The sequence below is a fragment of the Phallusia mammillata genome, chromosome 4, assembly GCF_965637545.1.
Source record: "Phallusia mammillata chromosome 4, kaPhaMamm4.hap1.1, whole genome shotgun sequence".
NCBI lineage: Eukaryota > Metazoa > Chordata > Ascidiacea > Phlebobranchia > Ascidiidae > Phallusia > Phallusia mammillata.
This window is the reverse complement of record NC_137255.1, coordinates 675,446-696,073: the sequence shown is the minus strand read 5'-3', so window position 1 is coordinate 696,073 and position 20,628 is coordinate 675,446. Positions and strand designations below refer to the sequence as shown.

General features: G+C 39.4%; 1 protein-coding gene across 3 annotated transcripts; it reads right to left on the bottom strand.

The window, feature by feature from the left end:
- Positions 1–5,192: 5,192 nt before the first annotated feature.
- Positions 5,193–17,884, bottom strand: LOC145222829 (prolow-density lipoprotein receptor-related protein 1-like). 3 transcript variants are annotated; one of them, XM_080089045.1, is made up of 22 exons: positions 17,744–17,884; positions 15,732–15,873; positions 14,801–14,886; positions 13,681–13,897; positions 13,035–13,268; positions 12,788–12,928; positions 12,599–12,722; positions 12,010–12,187; positions 11,601–11,729; positions 11,418–11,525; positions 10,964–11,098; positions 10,381–10,549; positions 9,771–9,904; positions 9,340–9,490; positions 8,709–8,878; positions 8,342–8,482; positions 7,693–7,812; positions 7,337–7,474; positions 6,832–7,068; positions 6,653–6,748; positions 6,214–6,343; positions 5,193–5,562 (listed from the first exon to the last, which is right to left on the bottom strand). In XM_080089045.1, exons 1-22 carry the CDS (start codon positions 17,832–17,834, stop codon positions 5,451–5,453), a joined length of 3,183 nt encoding a protein of 1,060 aa, XP_079945171.1. In that variant the 5' UTR covers positions 17,835–17,884; the 3' UTR covers positions 5,193–5,450. The 3 variants fall into 3 exon arrangements, with proteins under 3 accessions (XP_079945171.1, XP_079945170.1, XP_079945172.1); XM_080089044.1 differs by lacking the exon at positions 5,193–5,562 and adding an exon at positions 5,889–6,060 and having other exon boundaries at positions 17,744–17,863; XM_080089046.1 differs by lacking the exons at positions 5,193–5,562; positions 6,653–6,748 and adding an exon at positions 5,889–6,060 and having other exon boundaries at positions 17,744–17,863.
- Between the last annotated feature and the right edge of the window lie 2,744 nt (positions 17,885–20,628).

Here is a 20,628-nt window from a genome sequence, read left to right as displayed (position 1 = left end):
CTGTTTACTGACGGATATAACGACCCCAAATACATATAAAAAGCGACATGTTTTATTGTTCAAACGTTTCTATATAGTCTCTCGTCATCATCAGTGCTTATATTCTATACTGTTTTTTTCCAACAAAGAATCATTTTCTAAACTTTCTGCTCAATATTTACTGAACCAGCCTTTATAACTGAGTTACGCAAACAAAATATCGTATAGGAGTATTTTTAGCCGCTACTTTAGAAGTTTTGAAGTGTCTCCATATTTGGCAAACTGAGTTCTAACGCGACCCAAACTGGTTTTGTTGTTATTACGTCACACCCAGGTTTATCAACAAAATTATGGAGAATAAGATTTGAGTCGCTTTAAACTGCCATACGTTGTCTTATTGGACCACACCTACCAACAAACACACACTGTGACGTCAGAAGTGGTCGGTGCAGTCTCCTTATGACGTCATAGAGCTAAAACAGTGCGCTAAACCAGATAGTGTTGTCGTGGTTTTTATTTAAATTTGAAATCCGTTTTTTTTTCTGAAAGCTACTGGTATCAATTTTTTTGGCTGTGACAAAGACCAAATTTGCCTAAAATTCAAATAAAACTCTCAAAGTATTTGAACAATCCCGTCCGGAAATATAGCGACTACTATTCATGCAAATAAAAACAAATTGGCGATGTTTTTGCGGCTATCCAACTCTCTACACAAAAACAAGCAGAAATTTGGCGACTTTAACTCAAAAAAACATTTCTTTATTTCTACCTTAATTTCAGTTCCAAAATGCTTAATGCATTCTATGCTGTTGGAAAAATCAATTTCAAGTTCACAAAGTGCACAAAATATAGCTGACAAAATTGGCTATAAAGCATTTTCCTTTCAGTTTTGTCTCTTACTTGAACTAACTTTCAACTCCCAACTTGCAGTTTAACTTTCCTGTTCACCCAAATATTGCTTAGACAGCTGACAATTGCATGCATCACATATTCCCTACACTTTATGGTGTTGAATTATTAATATTCGCAATATTGCTTCACCGCGTGTTACGCAGTTACCTTGATGGGGCTGACGAATGACCTTGAAAAGTTTTGCCCACCAGCCGAACCAATAGATGTCGTGTTTATAACAAGGATTAGAACAACAAAATAAATATGATTAACGTCGCCCTGGTTACATCAGAGGTCAAGTGCAATGTCAACTTCTAAAACCTCTTTAAACGTTTTAAAACCGTTCTTACTGTCATCGTCTGTGATTTAATCCGTTAGCTAAACGGTCCCAACTTTTAAACTCTTAACACACCTTCCAAAGTCTTTGACCGTCCAAAATTATTTCATTTTCGGTAAAAATATTAAAAAAGTGTTGGATTTTGTTTTGTTATTTATTTGTTTTAAACAACCTTTAAATTTGTTAATCTATTGAATTTGTTGTACAAAACTATCAAACAACCCTCAATGAAGTAATACAAATCCATTATTGTACTGAATTTTTGTTGAAGTCAATTAATGTCGCGCCTTGTTTGACTGATTTCAATTCGTTTCCCATTTTACGAAACCTTTTCACATCAAACACAAAACTTGCATCTTAGCAATCAAATCGAATATATACATCACTAACAAAAGCATTTTGTCATGCGCGTTTTCCTTTTATCAGATCGAATCGCATTTAGACTACACCAATATTTGAACCCACATGACCAACCAGGGGGAAGTTATGTAACAAGGACAACAGGGTTAGATGTGTAACCTACAATCACACCAACAATGGCATGAGCATTTGCCGAAACATTTGAACAATAAAACATGTCGCTTTTTACGTCTATTTGCGCCGTTATTTTCATCAATAAACTTATGAACAGATCAGTGTATAGTGTCCAAATCACAGTGAAATAGCGGTCTTAGGCTCAAACCAACGCATACTCTAATCAACTCATACAGAAGCAAGTCATACTCATACTGAAACCACAATAGTGGGAGTAATTAATTTGAGGTTTGCAATCAAATGCAAGTTTGCTCATACACATCATGCATGGTAAACATTTTGCCTCGTATCACTAACACAGAACACACCAAACTTTGATTACTTCCACCCCACAATCGTGATAACCTATTCCTTCCTGGTATCCTATTAAAATCACCAACTATTTAGTTTCTTCAACCCACGTGTGTATTTCTAGCAAGTAAGTATCGATTCTGCATCCTTGCACTCCCTGAGGAACAAGCCTCTAGTGGTGCATGTGCCACAAGTCCAGAAAACCTCCTCTACATACTTCTTTGTACTTAAAACAACCTAGAAATTATTCCAGTCTGGAAACCTCTTGTGTTATGTGGTAAAAATAATTTTAGAGCAGTTACATATTCAATGACCTCATTTCCACTTCTCATCGTAACCTCGAACTTTCACCGCTTAAACGGGAAACAATACACCTTTGCCACGTCATAAGCGCGTCACTGTGGTTGCCATAGTTACACTGTGGGCCTCAGTAGTGTCTAAGCTGGGACGATACGGCCGTCAGTTAAACGATAAACGGCTTTAACCGTCAATGAGAGGCCCTAGGATTCGCCTGGGGCAGTCATACGCGTTTCGGTGTAAACAGCCCTCGTCTCGGCCCGCGCCCTACCAACAGACAATCACGGATTCTACTGCTCAATTCGTGTGATTGTGACGTAACAGACATGCGTGGCAACCGGAAATGGTTTTGTTAGAATTCGCGCGAAATCGTGATTGAAGAAAATTTGTCTTTCGAATTTCTGCTGCATGATTGTGATGTAACAATGCTTTCACGTCTGTGCGCCTCAATTGATCGCGAATTGTAATTTAATCCCTACAAGTTATGAGGATACGAAGTATGGATGCCTTTCTTCTATGTAAACTTGAAAATGACTGCTTCAAGATTGTTCGCAGCATTCTATTTGTTTTCACATTTGGTTTATTTCTTTTTTTACACAAAGCTCCCACACGTTTTGTGATGAATTGCGGGAAAAAAACGTGTTTTTGTTCCAATTTATCAAGGCAGTTCTGGGCACGATTGCAAGGAATGCAAACCGTGTAACTTTCAATCCCAAAATGGTTTGCGATGTAAAAATCGATGGAAAACATCAGGGTCTTTGCTTTTCGCGCCCAACTTGAAAGACCTTTGGTTTACATGGAAAATGTGCTTTAACAAATTTAACATTAGTCCGAAAAAACTTGAGTCGTGTGAAAAAACAGAACAGTGGAAAAATGGATGAAAGAACTAATTGTCTGCTTCCTGCACGAAAATCGCGCTGTCACTGTTACGTCAACACACCATTGATTGTTTTGTGTCAGTGAGTGTTATAACGTCAACAAAAAGTCGCCTGAATCACGTTGTAGGGAAATAATCCTATTCTGTGGCTCGTGCGAAGCAAGTTTATCATATTTCGTGAAACAATTGCGTTTTTATAGAAGTTGCGACAAAACTGCTGACATCAGCAAAATGCGACTCAATTGAATTTGTTGCAACCGATTCTATGAACTGCGACACGAATGTTTTAAACCGTTCTAACACGTTTATTTTCAGTTTTAAAAATGAAAGAAAAATCCTTTAACCTGTAAACAATCTGTATTTTTTGCATAATATCTGAATCAACAAATCTTACGAAAAACACCAAGCCTTTGCAAAAAAATATCTGGGATGTTGTTTAATCAATTGTTAAATAGTTAAATACAATTTTGCCTCAGCATATCCATTGAGGACTCAATGAGAACCAAAATATTGAAAACATTAGGGAATAAAAAACAATATATTTTCCTATATTATGTGGTGATCGCGAATTTACAAAAACCTTTTTACGAAGTATCGGTTGAGAGGAATTGCCATAAAGTTGCTGAATTCACTTATCATAAGTTTATCACAAAACAAGCAAAGCTAAAGATATAACGGCTTGTAAAGTTGCTTTCGTTGACTTTGTAGCGTTGTAACGTTGCGATAAACGACCCATAATTACGGCTGCGTCGTCCAGGTTTTATCACCAAGCCTGCTTATTTCCACTAATATGTGGGAAATTTACGAAGGGGAAAATTCAGTAGTAATTCCCGGTTGTCATTTCCGCCAAACTTCTTAACTTTTAACGAATTCGAGTCAGTTTTTCCAGCTCCTCTTTAATGTTCCGTCTCACACCAGACGTTAAGTCAGATGATATCGATTATGCAAATGAACTCACGTGTCGTTTGGCTTCAAATTTATTTCGGTTCAAAACTGGTTTATCTCCGATTGTAAATTAGCATACACTCAGCGACATCGACACACAAACCCGCATATTCTGACTTGTCCTAATCCCTAAATTGGGCTTGTTGTAAAATACATTTTAGGAACCTTTTTCGCGGTAAAAAAAGGCATATTATATAAACTAAATATTGTATTTTTGTGCTAATGTTCTGTTCAGACCGCCTTCATCAGGTTAACAACATGGTAAAAACCGCAAGTATTACTAAACTTACACCGCAAGCGAAAAGTTTTCTAATTTTGTACCAAAGTTGTGTTTAAAAGCTGTTTCTGCCAGGCATGTTATATGAACTAAATAATGGTCTTCTGTCAAATGTTGTTTTAACCAACGTTTTAACGTCCTATTCAGGTTCGCTTTATCAGGTTAACAACACGGTAAAAACCGCAAGCATTATTAGGTTTATATAAGTGGTGCTATCTATAAATAAGCTATTGCTGCCAGGCATAATATCAAGTTTATAGAGATCTTACAATTTATATGTCTTCTTATTCTCAGGGTTTGTGTTTGTTTAGAGTTTAGACAAACCAATCTAATATTCCAAATCCTATAGATGCTTAAACTCGGCATTAATTGATTAATTTCGTGATTAAAAGGTTCTGATTGGGTTTGCAGGTCGTGTTTTAAGTTCCCTTCAGTTCTGTTGCGTGTGTTTGGGCAACGGTTTCAGGATTTTGTATCTGATGTCCCTAACACTTTAATGGCTCTTACGATTACGCCAGCCAAGTGGTTGATGTTGATTAGTCCAGCATTTTTATTGGCTCAGCGGTGTAGGCTGGCTGCAGTAGTCGATTTCAACACTTTATGTGCTAAATCTAATTACATAACAATGTCAGAATATTACATACAATTGCGATGTTTTGGTTTTGGCATTACAACTTGCGAAAATCTTTCCTCGGTTGCCATAGCAACTTTCTGTCATTGGCGCCGCATGTAGCGGTCTCGTAACCCTGGACCACAAGGTCATCTCATACAAAGGCACGTAAATGTATTTCATCGAAGTTTGGCATCAAAAACAGATAAATATACGACAACTGCACACGGAAGGTCACACAGAGGTCACGACGTATGTGCGCTCTAAAGTCACGTGACCGGAGAAAACAAACAAAACAAGATAATATAAAAAGATCACGTGACTTGCTTCGGTCTCCCCGAGGGATGAGAGTTTTTATGGCGTTTGTGACATCAGCGCTGGTCAGAAAAGGCGATTGTGACGTCACTGTCGTCTACGACATGACCGAGTAAGGGTTTTCGGAGGGAGGGCTTTCTTCTGTCTTGGACTTCCACAGAATCGGGAACTCGAACCTGGCCACTTTCCAGATCGGTCGGTTGCGAAGTCTGAGGCGAAAATATTTTGGGCTTGAAACAAATTTGAAGCGAAAACTTTCATGTTACTCGCATCTCTATCAAAGTGGTTTGAAATTATTTCCAGCATTCACACAAAAGCAAGCGGCACAGGAAGGGGGGCAAGCAAGCAAAGCGGGGGGTTTCCCTTCAGGGGGAGCACCAGAGCAAGTCACGTGGTTGCATATCAGAACCGGAAGTTTGATATTGCAATATAGAGGTAGAGCGGAAGTGACGTGAGCGGGTTATCCACGCTTCAAACCACTTTAAGATTTTGCGAGAAAAGCGAAACGCCAAAAATCGAGCGTTATGTGGCGGTGACGTAACAAAGAAATGCGCGATTGCATTATGACGACACAGAGAGGTGTCTGTTACATAACGCTGTAATGATTATTGGCGTCGTTAGGTTGTAAGTTAACCGTGTCATCTTTAGGACGCCAAAATCTCGGGAAGGTGATCTTCTGTAACCATGGCGACCCGCGTCGGCGCATTCTGTTGCAGTTATTTGTGGTTAACTTTAGTTATTGTTCTCCTTCAAGCGTCACAATGGCCGGCAGCGACCACGTGACAACTTGGCATAAATTCACATTTATCAACTCAAGCTAGCTGTTGCGTCATAAGCGCAGTGACGTCACAAGTACTTACGTCATGATAACGACAGCGGCGATGATGATGACGAGCAGGATTGCCATGACAACGATCGCAGCAACTGTCCCAGGTTTCAGTCCGGTGCTTTGTGGCGCAACAATGCCACCCACTCCCTTTGTGTTCGAATCTGAACAAACGGCATTGTTACTCACAATCCTGTCAGATGTTTTACTGATTGCTTTAAAGTGTGGTAAAACTACTAACACAGGAACTCACAAGATGCCCAGTTTGGGAATTTCCGGTAGGTGGCGCAACGGAGTATAATCGCTTACGGCGACAATAATTGCTGAATTAGCATGTTGCAAATTGCTGTATTATTGTCGCCGTAAACGTCTATGCTCCGTTGCGCCACCTACCAGAAATTTCCAAACCGGGCGTCTTGTGAGTTCGTGTGTCAGTAGTTCTACCATAAAGTGTTGGGTTGAATGTGACTTACCACTTAGCGTCGGTGAAATTGTGTGGATTTTTTTCGTGTGTGGTTGTTCTTTTTCTGTGTTGGCTGTTGTTGCTGTAGTGGTAGTGGTGGCTGTACCTGTTTGTAAATGTGTGTGTTAGGTAACAATGCATCCACTTGTGACGTTTAGTTGCGTCACACACGCGGCAGAGGGGACTTACCCGGTGCGGTGGTGGGTTTAGGGCGGCATCTAGCGGATTTAAAGTCAGGGATCGACCAGTTTCCACTTCTCGTGCAAATGTTTGTGACGTCATCGCCGCTCGAGCCCTGGAATACGATTTTTGTGTTCGGCTCCACACATTTGACGTCATACTCTGCCCCGAAGTTGTAGTTACAAGGCAAACGACCGTTGATCATCAGTGAGGGAGGCATCAGTGGTGGGTCACCACATGAGGTCGCTGTAACCAAGCAAACATTGGTTTTAAATATATAAGCTGTTGCTGCCAGGCATAATATCAAGTATATAGAGCTCTTCTGGCAATTGTATTTTTGTACTGACGTTTCGACGTCCTGTACACATGTACTACTCGCATTCTGTGTTATTTACCCTGATGAAGGCGACCTGTATTGGTTTCAAAGTTATGCAAGTTAGCAACAAATATTCACAACGTGGTCGAATTAAAATCTTATTTTTTTGCATCAAGTTTGTCGAAACGCTTTTCGTACCTTTGACGTAGACGTTAAAAGTACACCTGGCGACGTTTTTGTCTGAATCCGTGGCAGTGTATGAGAACACGTAAGTTCCAACCGAAAAATTGGCGGGAGATTTCCACTGAGGTCGAGTCAAGGTCAAAGCAGATGCGTCTGAAAAATTTATGAGACATTAGCTGATTTGTTTTAATAATAATCACGTCTGTGATGTCACTAATCGTCCATTGTTGCATTGTACCACATAATTGTCTTTCAGCGTCCAACTGTAATTTTTCGAAATCCGGTTTACAGTTATAATGTAAGCATAACAATATAACTGCGCGGAGGAATATTCCAGCTCTTCCTACTTACGGTTGCGGAGGAACACTTACCAGTTTTATCGTCAGTCCACACTGGGTCTGTCCACGTGACTTCTGCTTCACTGAAGCATGGCAGGAGGGAATAAGTTTTATCAATGGGACAAGTTCCTTCCTTGTAACGCGGCGCTTTTCCTAAAAGTAACATAATGTTTGAAATCTTCATTAAACCAGGTTTACAAATCGTGCAGGCAGGTTTTTTTTAAGGTTTGGTTTGGGTGACCGCTAAGTAGTTTTAAGAGACCGCAAGTGTTTCATTTAAATACCAAAAAAATAGCCATATTTGCTTAAACGGGAATTTTGGGAAACCGCTGGAGAAATTTTTTCAAAACACCTTAAAAAAAACACTGCGTGCAGGAATCAATTTCAATTGCAAGGCACGTGTTTTAACTTTTTGTCCGGACGTTGGTGTTTTGTTCATGGGATTTCTCAGTTTGGTTTAATGGTTTATTCCGGGTTAAAAGAAGCGTTGCGTTTTATTCTCTCGTATCGGTTGTTCGTTTTTTGCCGAACTTTATTTCGGAATTATTCTTATTAGTTTTACACACAGTCAGTCCTCCGTCGCGTTTCGGCTTGTTCGTTTGGCCGAATGTTTAACTTCATAATGAGAATCTTATGGGGTTCTGGACATGCCCTTCTCTCCCACCACTGAACCTCACCATACCTGAATTAGCAGTCTTGTAACAAGCGCTTCCCAGTTGCACACTCCCAGCTTCACACAAACATCGCTTGGTGGTGTTCGACACAGGGATGCAAATATGCTGACATGGGTGGTTCTGTGTAGCGCATGGGTTCGGGATTGGACCTGGAAAACAAGTCACCTCTGTTACATCAGTTGACCTTGAAATTGAACCTATTTTACATAAAATTTAACCTTGAAATTTCACTTCTGTCATGTAATTGTGTGTTATCATTGCTAAATTGGGAGTGTGACGTCAAAAACAATGACGTAATTGCATAAGACCATTTTTTAGCGGCAATAGTTGTGACGTCACAATGTGAATTCGACGCTACAGTGACGCAACACTTACGCAGATATGTGTCGTAGTAGGAAGTGCTGAACAGAGCGAGAGAAGTAATTCGGTAAAACTCTGAAGGTCCGTATGTTGTGAGCGAGGCTGGTCCGGATGTGAGGTCGATTTGTTCGATTTTGTTTGTCTTCCCGTCGACGAAGAACAATGTGTTCTCGTGCACTTTGATGCTGAGAGAAAAAGTAAATGTTGTTGAGCTTATTATAGAGTTTTGCCAACAGGATGAATTGATAAAGCAAGTAAGCCAGGCCCTTTAAAGGCGTTGATCAAACCGATCTCCCAAGCATTCCCATTTGGCAAGGCACAGGCTAGAAGAATTTAGTCTGCCGTGGGATTCGAACCCATAACTGCCTGTCTTGTATGCTTGCCATGTGGGAATGCTTGGTAGACCGGCTGATTCGGTATGACGCTTTCAATTGGCCTGGCGTACTATGGCTTAAAATGAGTATGTCATGATCACTGGCTTGCATGAACGCTTTAGGGCTGATCCCAGTATAAATGTGTTTATCCACTGATAAAGGTTTTAAACATTTCAGCTAAGCATACGGTTGCAAAACTTTTAGTTTATTCAGTATTGGATGATGGTGGTTGTTGATTCAATGACTCAGACATATTACCAACTTCTACATACTCAGCAATGTAGAAGGTCAGTCTCCTGATGTGGCCTGAAAGGTCGAATTGTTTCGCGTTCAGGTGGGATGTGTTTTGAATCGTTTTAAGCTCGTCCAGAGGTTTCTCGTACACCATCCCGGTTTTCGCCTCTCCAATGAACAGACTGTTGCCTAAAAACACAAAAAAATATTTAGTGCTGCTCCTAATATAAATTCTGGCACATGTAGTTTTGAAACAAAGGAATAGTACGTAAATGTTTTATAGTAAAGCACTTTTAGTCAAAAGAGCTTCGCATTTATTGCGCTACTTAAGAGTAGAGTTACATGCTGTAAAAAATTATACTCTCAAACAAGTATATTTGCACAAACAAACGTCGAAAAGAAACAACCAAATACGTCACTTTGTGATATCACACTACGTCACATTGAACATTATGATGTAACAACTTACGCTTATAGTCGATAGTGATAGCTTGCGGTGAGTGAAGCTTGTTGTAAACCATTTCCTTCCTACTTCCGTCCATTCTCATTCGCCAAACACTTCCGTTTCCGATCCCAGAACCAGCGTCAGTCCAGTACAGAGCACTAAACACATAAAAGAGAACTTTGTAACATTTCCTCAACAGTAGAGTTTATTTGTGGTGTTTTTATCCTAGATGTCGCAACTACAACACATTTACATTTTACTATCATTTGGTTTGTCATTTTGCAATAAAATGTTTGGAATACTGTGTAGACGAACTTAGCTCGCTCAAAAAAAAGAGAAAGCAAAAAAGCTCGTTAAAAAAAAAACTAGGTTATTGTGTTTATAGAATCCCTTCTATTTTGGCGTTTTTATCCTAATTGTTGCAATCAAATACTTTTATCAACTAGTTTGCAACTTACTAAAAAAGATACTTAAGAACACTTAAAACATACTTGCAACGTAGCTTGACTAACAACTATAGAGCTTGGTATATGTTGAATACATTTGATTGCAGACGTTTGAACATACAAACTTGCTGACGCTTTTCTTGTTTGTGAAATAAGTTAAGCCTTACGAGCACTGGTTGTAATCTTACTTGTTCTTTGGATCGAGCGTTAACATCTTGATGTCGGTTTCATTAAAGTTGTCAGGTTGCATGAGGACTCTAGTGTGCGTTCCACTGCTCGTTGTAACTGAGATAGTCTGACTCTCTTCGTCTGCAAAGAACACGTTGCCATCTCTGTGGTCGACCGCCATACTCACAGCTGCAAGAAAATGATAAGGTTAACATCAGCAGCTGGAAGGAACTTTATTATATTCAACTAATAAGTTGCATTGACGCCCACATGATAGCCTCAACTAAATTCACGTATTTGGCACATAGCAAAAAATAAATTTTAAAATAAATATCAAACTGTAAAAATATATGGCCTTCTAGGTCGAAACAGTGTGCACTGCCTGCAGTTTACTTAAAATAAATTCTCTTAAATTTTTGTTAAACTCTCGAGTTGAATTAAAGTGTAAACGCACGAAATTTTTTATTACGTCACCGACTATGCAACTACTGACGTCACATAACAAACCTTACACTGTAAAATCATAATGAATGGTAAACGACGGCTTGCATCACATTACGTCACCGACTACGCAACAGCTTACGTCACGCGTACGTCACATACCGTGTTGTTTGAGGAGTGGATATGTCCTGCTCCCGTCCAGCCCCGCTTTCTTGATAGTTTCGACACGTTTGTCTGACCAGTAGATGTTTTTAGTGTGAGGGTCAATCGCTATCGTCGCTACCTTCTTTGTTTTGCCTGCACCGAAAATTCAATAGGTCAGATCTACTACATAATGAAGTAATATGCTGAGTGTGACATACCGTCTAAAAATGTGACTATATTTGTGTAGAGCAATATTCTTTGTGTTAATCGCGTGATATGTAAAGTCACTTTGGGTTAGATGACGTCAAATGTAGTGACGTAGTGTTGAAGTCTCGTGTGATGCAAAAGTTGACGTCATTTGTGCACAGCGGAGTTATTGTGTCATTAGCAAATGTGACTGTACTCTCCCACTATAAATTGACACCATATGTAGTATTGTGACGTCATGTAGTAATGACGTCACGTCACTTACGTAGCGGTATGACGCTGTACTGGTTGGTGCTTGTGATATTGAAGGGGATTTGGAAAACCTTTCCTTGCCCGGCGTCGGCGAGAAGAAGGAAGTTATCCTGTACAACATCTGGAAGAAAAAAAAAAAAGGTTAAAACTCGCCACTAGGGTGTATCATGTGACGTTAGATGGCGCTGTAACTCACTTGTGACGCATCTGGTGTCGCCCACTTTGGTGTATCCGAGTGTACAAGCGCATTCTCTTGTAGCGTTGATGCGAGGCAAGCAGATATGGTCGCATGCGGGTTGGTTCAGACATTCGCCTTCTGCTGAAACTGAAATGTACGTGATGTGTTAAGCTATTGCACTGGAACAAGCTGTACCGATGTAAGGAGTGTTTTGTAAGCCGCCTTTGCCGCAACTGGTGAATTCGCAAATGTTCTCTACATTTTAGTGGTTTTGAGATGTTTATTTATTCAAGTTTTAAGCACAAAATGACAATAGACGCATATACGAAAGCCTTGAACAGATAAATTTCGCGATTTTTGCATCATTTTCAACTTTTATTAAAACAAACAACAACCACCAACCACAATAGGGTAATCCCCTACTTACCGTCATCGAATGAGCGGTCCTCATTTTTACTGAGGATCGAAATACCACGTGGTTTGCCCTCCAGTGTGTATCTGAACACGCTTTCAACTTTGGGCAGTTTGTTGATCACCCACACCGAGTAATGTTTGTCTCCTGCAGGGCTGTAACGAGCGTGTACGTCTGTCACGTACAAGTAGTCCTGGAAAATACGAAGTCGGCCGTTAAACGGTGTTTCGAACCAGTTTTTGTGGTCTTGTAGCGAGGTGTTTATTCGAGGTACATCGTAATAGAATAACACAATGTGCGAATACGCCGCATAAGACGAGAGTCACATACTGGGTTAACAAGAAATGAAAAAATATACTAAACCCAGCGGTGAGATTCAGCCGGTTCGCACCGGTTCTATAGAATCTCACGAAATTTTATGACATCAGCGAACCGGTTGCATTACTGGTTACTGTCAATTGACTTTTTGTAACTGAACCGGCTGAAAAATATGACTTTTGTGATAGAACCGGCTGACAAAAGGTTTGAATCCCACCACTGGTTGCTAAACCTTATTAACAACAAACCCACGTGGCCCCATGTATGATCTCTATGTAACACTTACCAAATATGCGCTAATTCCCCAGTAGATGGCGCCACTTCTGCCGTGATGAACAGTTTTATTAGTTCCGTCCAACCTACTGCTCACAACTTTGCCTCCATACCCGGTAAAATCCGTCCAGTACAATCTGCAACAAACACAGCGTTCTATTGCTACAATCCACATTGAACAAGCACCATGACATCACAATACCTGTCGTCGGTGTAGTCGATTGTAAGGCCTGTGACGTCATAAACCTCTGGACTCGCGAATAGAATTCTCTCTCCTTTTCCCGCGAGATCGGTTGTGACAATTACAGCGCCAGCGGAGTTGTAGATTGAGAAGAAGAGTTTCCTGTGGAGTAGAGGATAAATTAAACGAGAAAACACAAAAACTAGAATCCACCATATAGTATATAGAAAAGAATTTAAAAATAGAAAACCACCAGATGTCGCCTTACCTTTGCTTGGCGTGGAGTGCGATAGCGTATGGTGGGTCTAGTTTGGTGCGATATACTGGTGTGTAGAAGCTGAAGGTTCTGTCGACAGCCATCACCCACTTAAACTCGGAGTCAGTCCAATACAGGTTACCGGTCAGCCAGTCGTATGCCATGTTCTCAATGCCGTGTGCCATGCCTTCCAGAAACTGGGCGGTGATACCGAGGTCCATGTAGCGAACACCGATATATTCCGACCTGTGGGAAGCAATTGGTGTGGTGGGGTTATAGACTAAAAGTAAAATGTAACACAAGTCCAATAGAGAATGCAACCAAGCCTTTTGTTTGAACGAAACCAATTCATTGTTTAAACGAAACTTGAGCACTATACACGGACTTAACAAAGTAATTTTATTAAAAACATAAGATCATTCAGCAACTAAAAATGACTTCTGCAAGATGTATTCTATATTAACTATTTCTCTGGCAGTTATGTTTTTGACTAAAAGTCGAAAAAGTCAAAAATTTGGAGTGGTTCCAAGTTTCTATCACAGAGGATGTGTGTTCAAATTCTCAATGTTCAAAATTATCTTCGAAACAATAACTCTTGATTATTTCCGATGAAACTGAAACTCTTGCACGCGCGATTATGACGACACGATGGACTCACATGTAATCTGTGAAGAATATCATTTGTCGATTGTAGTCGGCTGTAACCGCCCAGAATTCGGTTTTTGTTTGATTCGATGCGACCAACACGGAAACGTTGAAGATTCCAACTGTGTCGGTTTGAAGCTTCACGATTTCGGGATCAGCCTTCACCGACAGAATGTGCGCGCCCCCGTTCTTCGAATCGTGGTTCGTCCAAATCACTACGGAGTCGTCGGCTGCACAAACAAACATAGTCACGTCACATATAGGTGGTTGTTACGTCATATGCCGTCACACATATGTAGTTGTTACATTGAAGAACTTAATTTTTGTGTAAACGTTAATGGAAGAGTTTGAAGCTAAGACAAAACATTGTATCAAGTTAACTCTTCTGGCAAATGAATTTTTTATTCCGACGTTTCGACGTCCTATACACGTCGCCTTCATCAGGGTAAATGACGTCATTGTATATTACGTCATCGGGTAGAATGCTAGTAACTTTTCTAGCCTTGAAACGACCACATGTTCTGCTACAAAACTTGCATCACAATTAACGACTCGCGTTTGCTGGAAACAATTTCAAATTTTCACCGAAAAGCGACGATTTGACAAAGAAAGATAAATTCGCGCAAGCAAAATGGCGCAGACACAATTTCGAAGAAGCTGGCATTTATTCACCGGATGAACGGAATGATGAATTGCTGCAAGATTGTCTTTATTACGTCACAATTACCACTAACAAGTTTCAGTTAAAAGCAATTTCGGGATTTTTGATAATTTGAATGCGGTTATGGTTTAATTAAAGTCTTGCAGATGCAAAAACCATGCTAGAAGGCAGACCTGAAGCGACAATATAACTAAACGATGCGCTTTAGCAAATATGTTGTTTTTACACACGTTTTAACCAGTGTTGGGATTCTGCCGGTTCGCACCGGTTCTGTAGAACCGTCTCACCAAATTTTATGAGTTTAGCGAACCGGTTCGCATTACTGGTTACTTTCAATGGACTTGTGTCAACTGAACCGGCAGAAAAATATGACTTTTGTGATAGAACCGGCTGACAAAAAAATTGAATCCCACCACACCTTTCAACGTCCTATAGCGTGACAATTTATCATTTCAATACATGATGGACTTACGGCATTTCTTAATTTTGCAATACTCCCATCGTTTTGTTGGATCCATTGTGTAGCACCACGTCCCTTTCAAATCTCCGTCAGGATTTCTACGAAAAAACAATAATGTTTAATTAACACTCACATCAAAACACAGTTCACAGTTGGAAGTAGCATTTCCCTGTCACGATTTATTCGGTCTGCTCCTGTTTCCAGTAGCGCTATTAACTTTACTAATTAATTAACGTGTTGCTCGCCAAGCTGCAACTGCACAACTGGATATGCACGTATTCTTAACATCACTGCATAACCACGTGCAAAGTTTCGCGACCTTGAGATAATTACAAGGTCGTTTAAGCATCGTGACACGAAATGAGGTGGCCACTTATACGGAAACTACCTGGTAATATTGGGAAGTCGCAAAACACATGAATGCGAAATTCTACTAATTTGCAAAAATCTAATTGGTAAACTAGCACGAAACGCGGACAAATTTTCGGTCCCTTGACTTTTTAGTTTTTCCCCATTTACGGCAACGGTTTTTGATTCACGATTGGTGTGTAGTACATAAGAGATCAGCCCTTCAGCAAAATAAAGTCCTTTATTTAAAGCCAATTTTTTTAAAGCCAAATTTTTTACCTATGCGGCGCATTAACGAACTATTTTTTTTTCTGCGGCACACTTCGCAGGTAAACATAACAAAAGTTGTTCAAAGAAAGTTTCAACTTTGTTGTGGTGGGTAAGGATGCTTCACCAGGGAATGTTTGCACTTTAAAATAGGAACATTTCTCGGCACACTTGCAAAATCCCTCACGGCACACAGTTTGAGAATCACTGGTTTAAATAAGCGACATTTTAAATCGGGTTCTTGTATTCAAACTTTATACTACGTCAAATCTGGTTAAATTACGACTTCATGTAAATCGATTTAAATTCTATTCAAATAAGTTTTTACCTGCAATAGTTATGGTGACTTCCATCACTTGGTGTTTGCTTGGGAGCGTGAGGAAAATTGCTGTCCCACCTTTGACACGCGATGCCTGATGATGTGACGTTCCTCCTACCGGTGTACCACATGCTAGGTCCGTCAATACATTCTGAAAACAATATAAAAAATAAGCTGCAGACAGTGCACACTGTTTCGACCTATAAGGTCTCATTACCACGGTCCTTTTAATGCTTAAATATCTGTCGCATTTTAACCGGTGGACCGAAGTTTTATCATTGCTTTGGTGCCAGTCAGCAACTGAAAAATCGCGTTTATCACTGTTTTGTATCTGATGAAAACGATGTTTCGCAGTATGTTAATACCTTGAAGAAGCCGTCTCCAATGTAATGTCTTTTGTCGGTTACCTTATACTAAAATTGTTTTACCGTGGAAGCTGCACTGATGAGACCTTATAGGTCGAAACAGTGTGCACTGTCTGCAGCTTATCATTTATTGGCTCTATATGCTTTTACATTAATATAAAAAATGTTTTTCATGATGTGCATTTTTACGCCTAAAGACAAGTTCTGTCTACATGAAAAACAAAATTGCCATAGAGTTGTACACATATAGAATACTTCATGATGCAAACCCGTTAAATATCGCTGTCATAAAAGCTTTTTAGCCTATAAGATTTTAAGCCAGTTTCGATTTTATCAAACCACTTTTCAAGTCCTTGTCAACAAATATTTGAAACAGTTACCGACACTACTGGTGCCTTTTTAGTGGATTCATAAAAAAATTGGCTGCAAATAGTTTTAAATGATTTTGTGACAATAAGTTTTCGAACTGGTATTGCAAACATTATCAGCAATAATGAAATATGTCTTTACAACAGATTCTGCAAATCCTGCTTTGATCATCTCCACATTACAACACTTCAAAGGTGATGGAAATGTACGTTGTATCCAGGAAGCACAGGTAAGCGCTTAAATTACGACGGGTAATAACACTTGAAATTCGGCGTTTTAAATATTTTCCCTAGTCATTATCCCTATCCTGGTGTCAACCGCGGGTTTGAACTGGACATATCAACCCTCAGGCGACTCGATTAAAGTACCAGTCCACCGATTGGCGATTTTTTTTTCAGCTAGTGCAAATTTGCGCACGAAACGTCCATTGACCTATGAACCTGATAATATCGTATACCGGGCACGTATCGGTCAAACCGGAACCGATCGCCTGACCTTTGCCCTACTGAGACAGTTACAGAGTTATATTAGAGGGAAAGTTTACTGTTGCGCTGCTTTAGAGGAAACCGGCTGATTTTTATGTAGTTGCTCGAAGCTAGCTCGTGAACCCGCTTAATGTGTGCGAGCGTTGAAGGATTTTTCTGCCACGCCAAAACTTATTCTGTCTCTCTTGTGATTTTAATCCATTAATTGGTAGTTGCAAAAACTTACGCCCAAAGCTAGAATCTGTTTGTCGCAAAGTCTTATAAACACACTGATTCGCCTCTCGGCACAATCTTAAATCGTTTTGTTGTCGGCCCAGTCGATGTGAAGCAAACAAACTGATTCGACCCGGTATTTTTGTTGTCACGGACGAATTTCATCCATTTTAATGCGATGGAAATGTTGGTTGCAGTAACAAAGTTATAATTGGGCCTGAAATTGCGGCCAAAACTGAAAACGTTTCAAACAAAACACGAATTGACCCCAAATGTTACTTTACCATGTTGGAAATGTGATACAATTGCTGCCATGTACTAATTATCTTATAAGGGTCTTATAACACCCGAATTGGGCACGTTTTTCTTTCAAACAAAACCGAAAAATAGGTTTATGATGTCTAGAAATAAACGAGATGTTCTGTGGCAACATGCTCTGAAGAATTTTTGAAATTTTGCACAATAACGTTATTGCAAATTGCTAATTAAGCCCCAACCGTGCCTGTTCTATCACACAAAACCGAAAATAGGTTTTTAGATTAAAATGTTTTAAAATTTGGCACAAAAACGTTATTTCGTAAAGTTTTACCTTCTTGGTTGTTCAATTCTTGTTGTGATGAAATTTCGTCGAAAAAATATAAAATAAAAACTAAACAAACCAACACTATCCGGAAATTCATGGTTTCTCGTCTAAAAAACAACAAAATTGTTCATAAAAATACAAACACAACAAAACTGTAAAATATTTTCGCTATTCTGCAACTAATATTAAAATCACAAACGGCATTGTCTACGTCACAACTGAAGATTGTTCACAACACAAGTCTGGGCGAGGAATCAGAATTGTGACGTAACAATGCGACGAGAGGGTTTTGAGAATCCTTGAGATCGTGGGAAGTGAATCGTAAACAATATCACGTCTGTCTTTAACAATCACCACTGTTATGTCACAAGCAGCTTTTCGCTCGAGCAAAGTCGCGAATTTTGACGACTTAAAATTTTCGAATTTTGTTCATTGCGAATTTAGTTAACCGTCACGGTTGAGCGGTGTTGCGAACTAGCTATGTGCAGTGAAGCGTGCAAACGTTTTCCAACAAATTTGTCAAGTTAAACATCAAAGAAAATTCCCAAAAATAACTTGACTGATTAAACGGACGTTTTTATCATTGCCATCAAACTTGGCACGCTATTTACATATTTTCCTCGTTATTTTGGCGTTTTTGTAAAATATTAAACCAAAAGCCCGTATTTAGGGCAATGAATTTTACGGTTAACCGCACAAAGCTCGCTCGGAACCCGCTTAAGTTGGTAAACTTTTACTGGACAATATTTGTAACCATGACAACCAAACATGAATTTAAAGTTTTGCGACCCGAGCGCGGAATAATTAGGAGTTGGAAAAATAATCCGACAGCGAACATTGTTCTCTGCACGAACCAGTGTGAGGGTTGTCGTTATGCGAGAGGATGTTAGCGGTCGCTGATTGGTGCTTTTCACTTGTGGAATGTTGTTAATTGTCACCTTCGCTGCCGCCCGACAACCGTTTCTCGTCCCGTAATTATTACGTCCACAACGGCCGATTGTAACGTCACAGAAACACGAATCTTCGCTAAAAAGCTGCTGCGCGTTTTAACTTTTCAGTTCAACTCCTAATCAGCGATTGTTTTGACATTTTTAATCAGAGAGAAACATTCAAGGCACAAAATGTCGTTGCTACAAAAATATGCTTTGCTGCTCATGCGTTTGCACGACATATTTCCAGTCCAGCAAGATCTCATGATTCGAATTTAATAGTTTACTTTTTTGCAGTTAACGCGTGAAATTTTAGAACATTGTTTTATCAGAATTCGACACCCAGAAAGATAATGCAAGGTAAAACATTTGGGCTTTGTTTTGATCAAAAATTTTTTTTTCAAAGATTGGACCTAATATTTTAACATAAAAAGCCGTAATATTAATTTCCACGCACCAAACCAGTTTAACGTCATTTCGAGAAACATTGCCATTATCATTACTCTCAAGAGTTACAAAAGTGCTGCTGAATGGCAAAAGTATTTCGTTTTGTCGCATTGCCTTGTGTTTTTTATGATTGAAACCAATTTCAACATTCGCAAAACTTATTGTTAAACACTCCTACTGCCAAACCCTTTAAAAACTTAGTTTTAATCGTGCAGTTCGACTGCTAACGAGCGATTTAAAACACAATAATAGTATTATACTGTGCGTTCACTGATGCGTGAAGCCCGTGCTGAGATAATTCCTCGGGCGGGTTTGGTTTGTTCGAATCCTCATTTAATCCTCGGCCCCAAGCTACAACTTTCCATGTGAACTAGATTCAAACAAAACTATGTTACAGAATTTCAATCAAATATAACGCTGCTTACATCAACGAGAATGGCTTTTACTTTAATGTTTAAAGAGTTTTAGCCTAAATATACGTAAAAAGTTACTGATGATGGCATGAGCATTTGCCGAAACGTTTGAACAATAAAGCATGTCGCCACGCACAAGCCACGTTCATTATGTTTTGATAATTACGCTTAATTTACTAATTTTCGCAGAAGTTACATGCAAAGCGTTTCAAGAAAATGTCGTTCGTTCTTGCAATCTCGGGTCTTTTTCATAAAATCAGAGTATTTCTACGTACACAATGCACGGTTGTAAATACTCTGAGCAAAAGGATACAAGGTAATATTTGAGTGTGAAACACCACAACGTTTCAACATTTTCTATTGTCATCGTCAGAGTATTTCTAATATTGACCATTACCCCAACTTCTAAGCTTACAAACAATAACTTTTATAGCCACCAATAAAATTATTTTGTTTAATGGCAGCGTCACCTTATTCGCACTACAGGCATCTTTAAACACCGTTAAAATGTCAACCCTCTCTAAATCACCTGTTCGCCATTTTAACTCACTGTAAACACTGGACAACAAACGTTTGATCCTATTCATACAAACCACAACACCCCCCGTTTACCACAATCATGTTCGCCAAAAATAATCTCATTTATATTTGACAAAATGTGGCGACCTTAAATTTACCCAAATGACGTCATAAACAGTTCAATTGTGTCTGATAATGTTGACCTTTACTCGCTTACTCACAAAAACCACCGCAATCAGTTGTTTCTCGCATTTACAACTCAAAGACAGTTTTCTGTTGACAAGTTTAAGACATTTTTTTTCAAACTTTCACTGAGTTCTACCTGCATATCAACTACCTATCTCACTAACCCACAATCTTATTCACATTAACTACGAAATTAAACCCATTCTTTACAACATCGCTAATTTTTAGCGTAATATTACGCGAAAGTTATAGAAAACTTAAAGTCATAGTGTTTAATGAACGCGCCTTCATGCTTCACGAAATCTGATAAGTTTTCACAGTGTTCACGTGACACACAATTTTAATCACATGAAACTAATACTTAACAAATTTGTCGTTCAACTGGTGTAATTTTAAA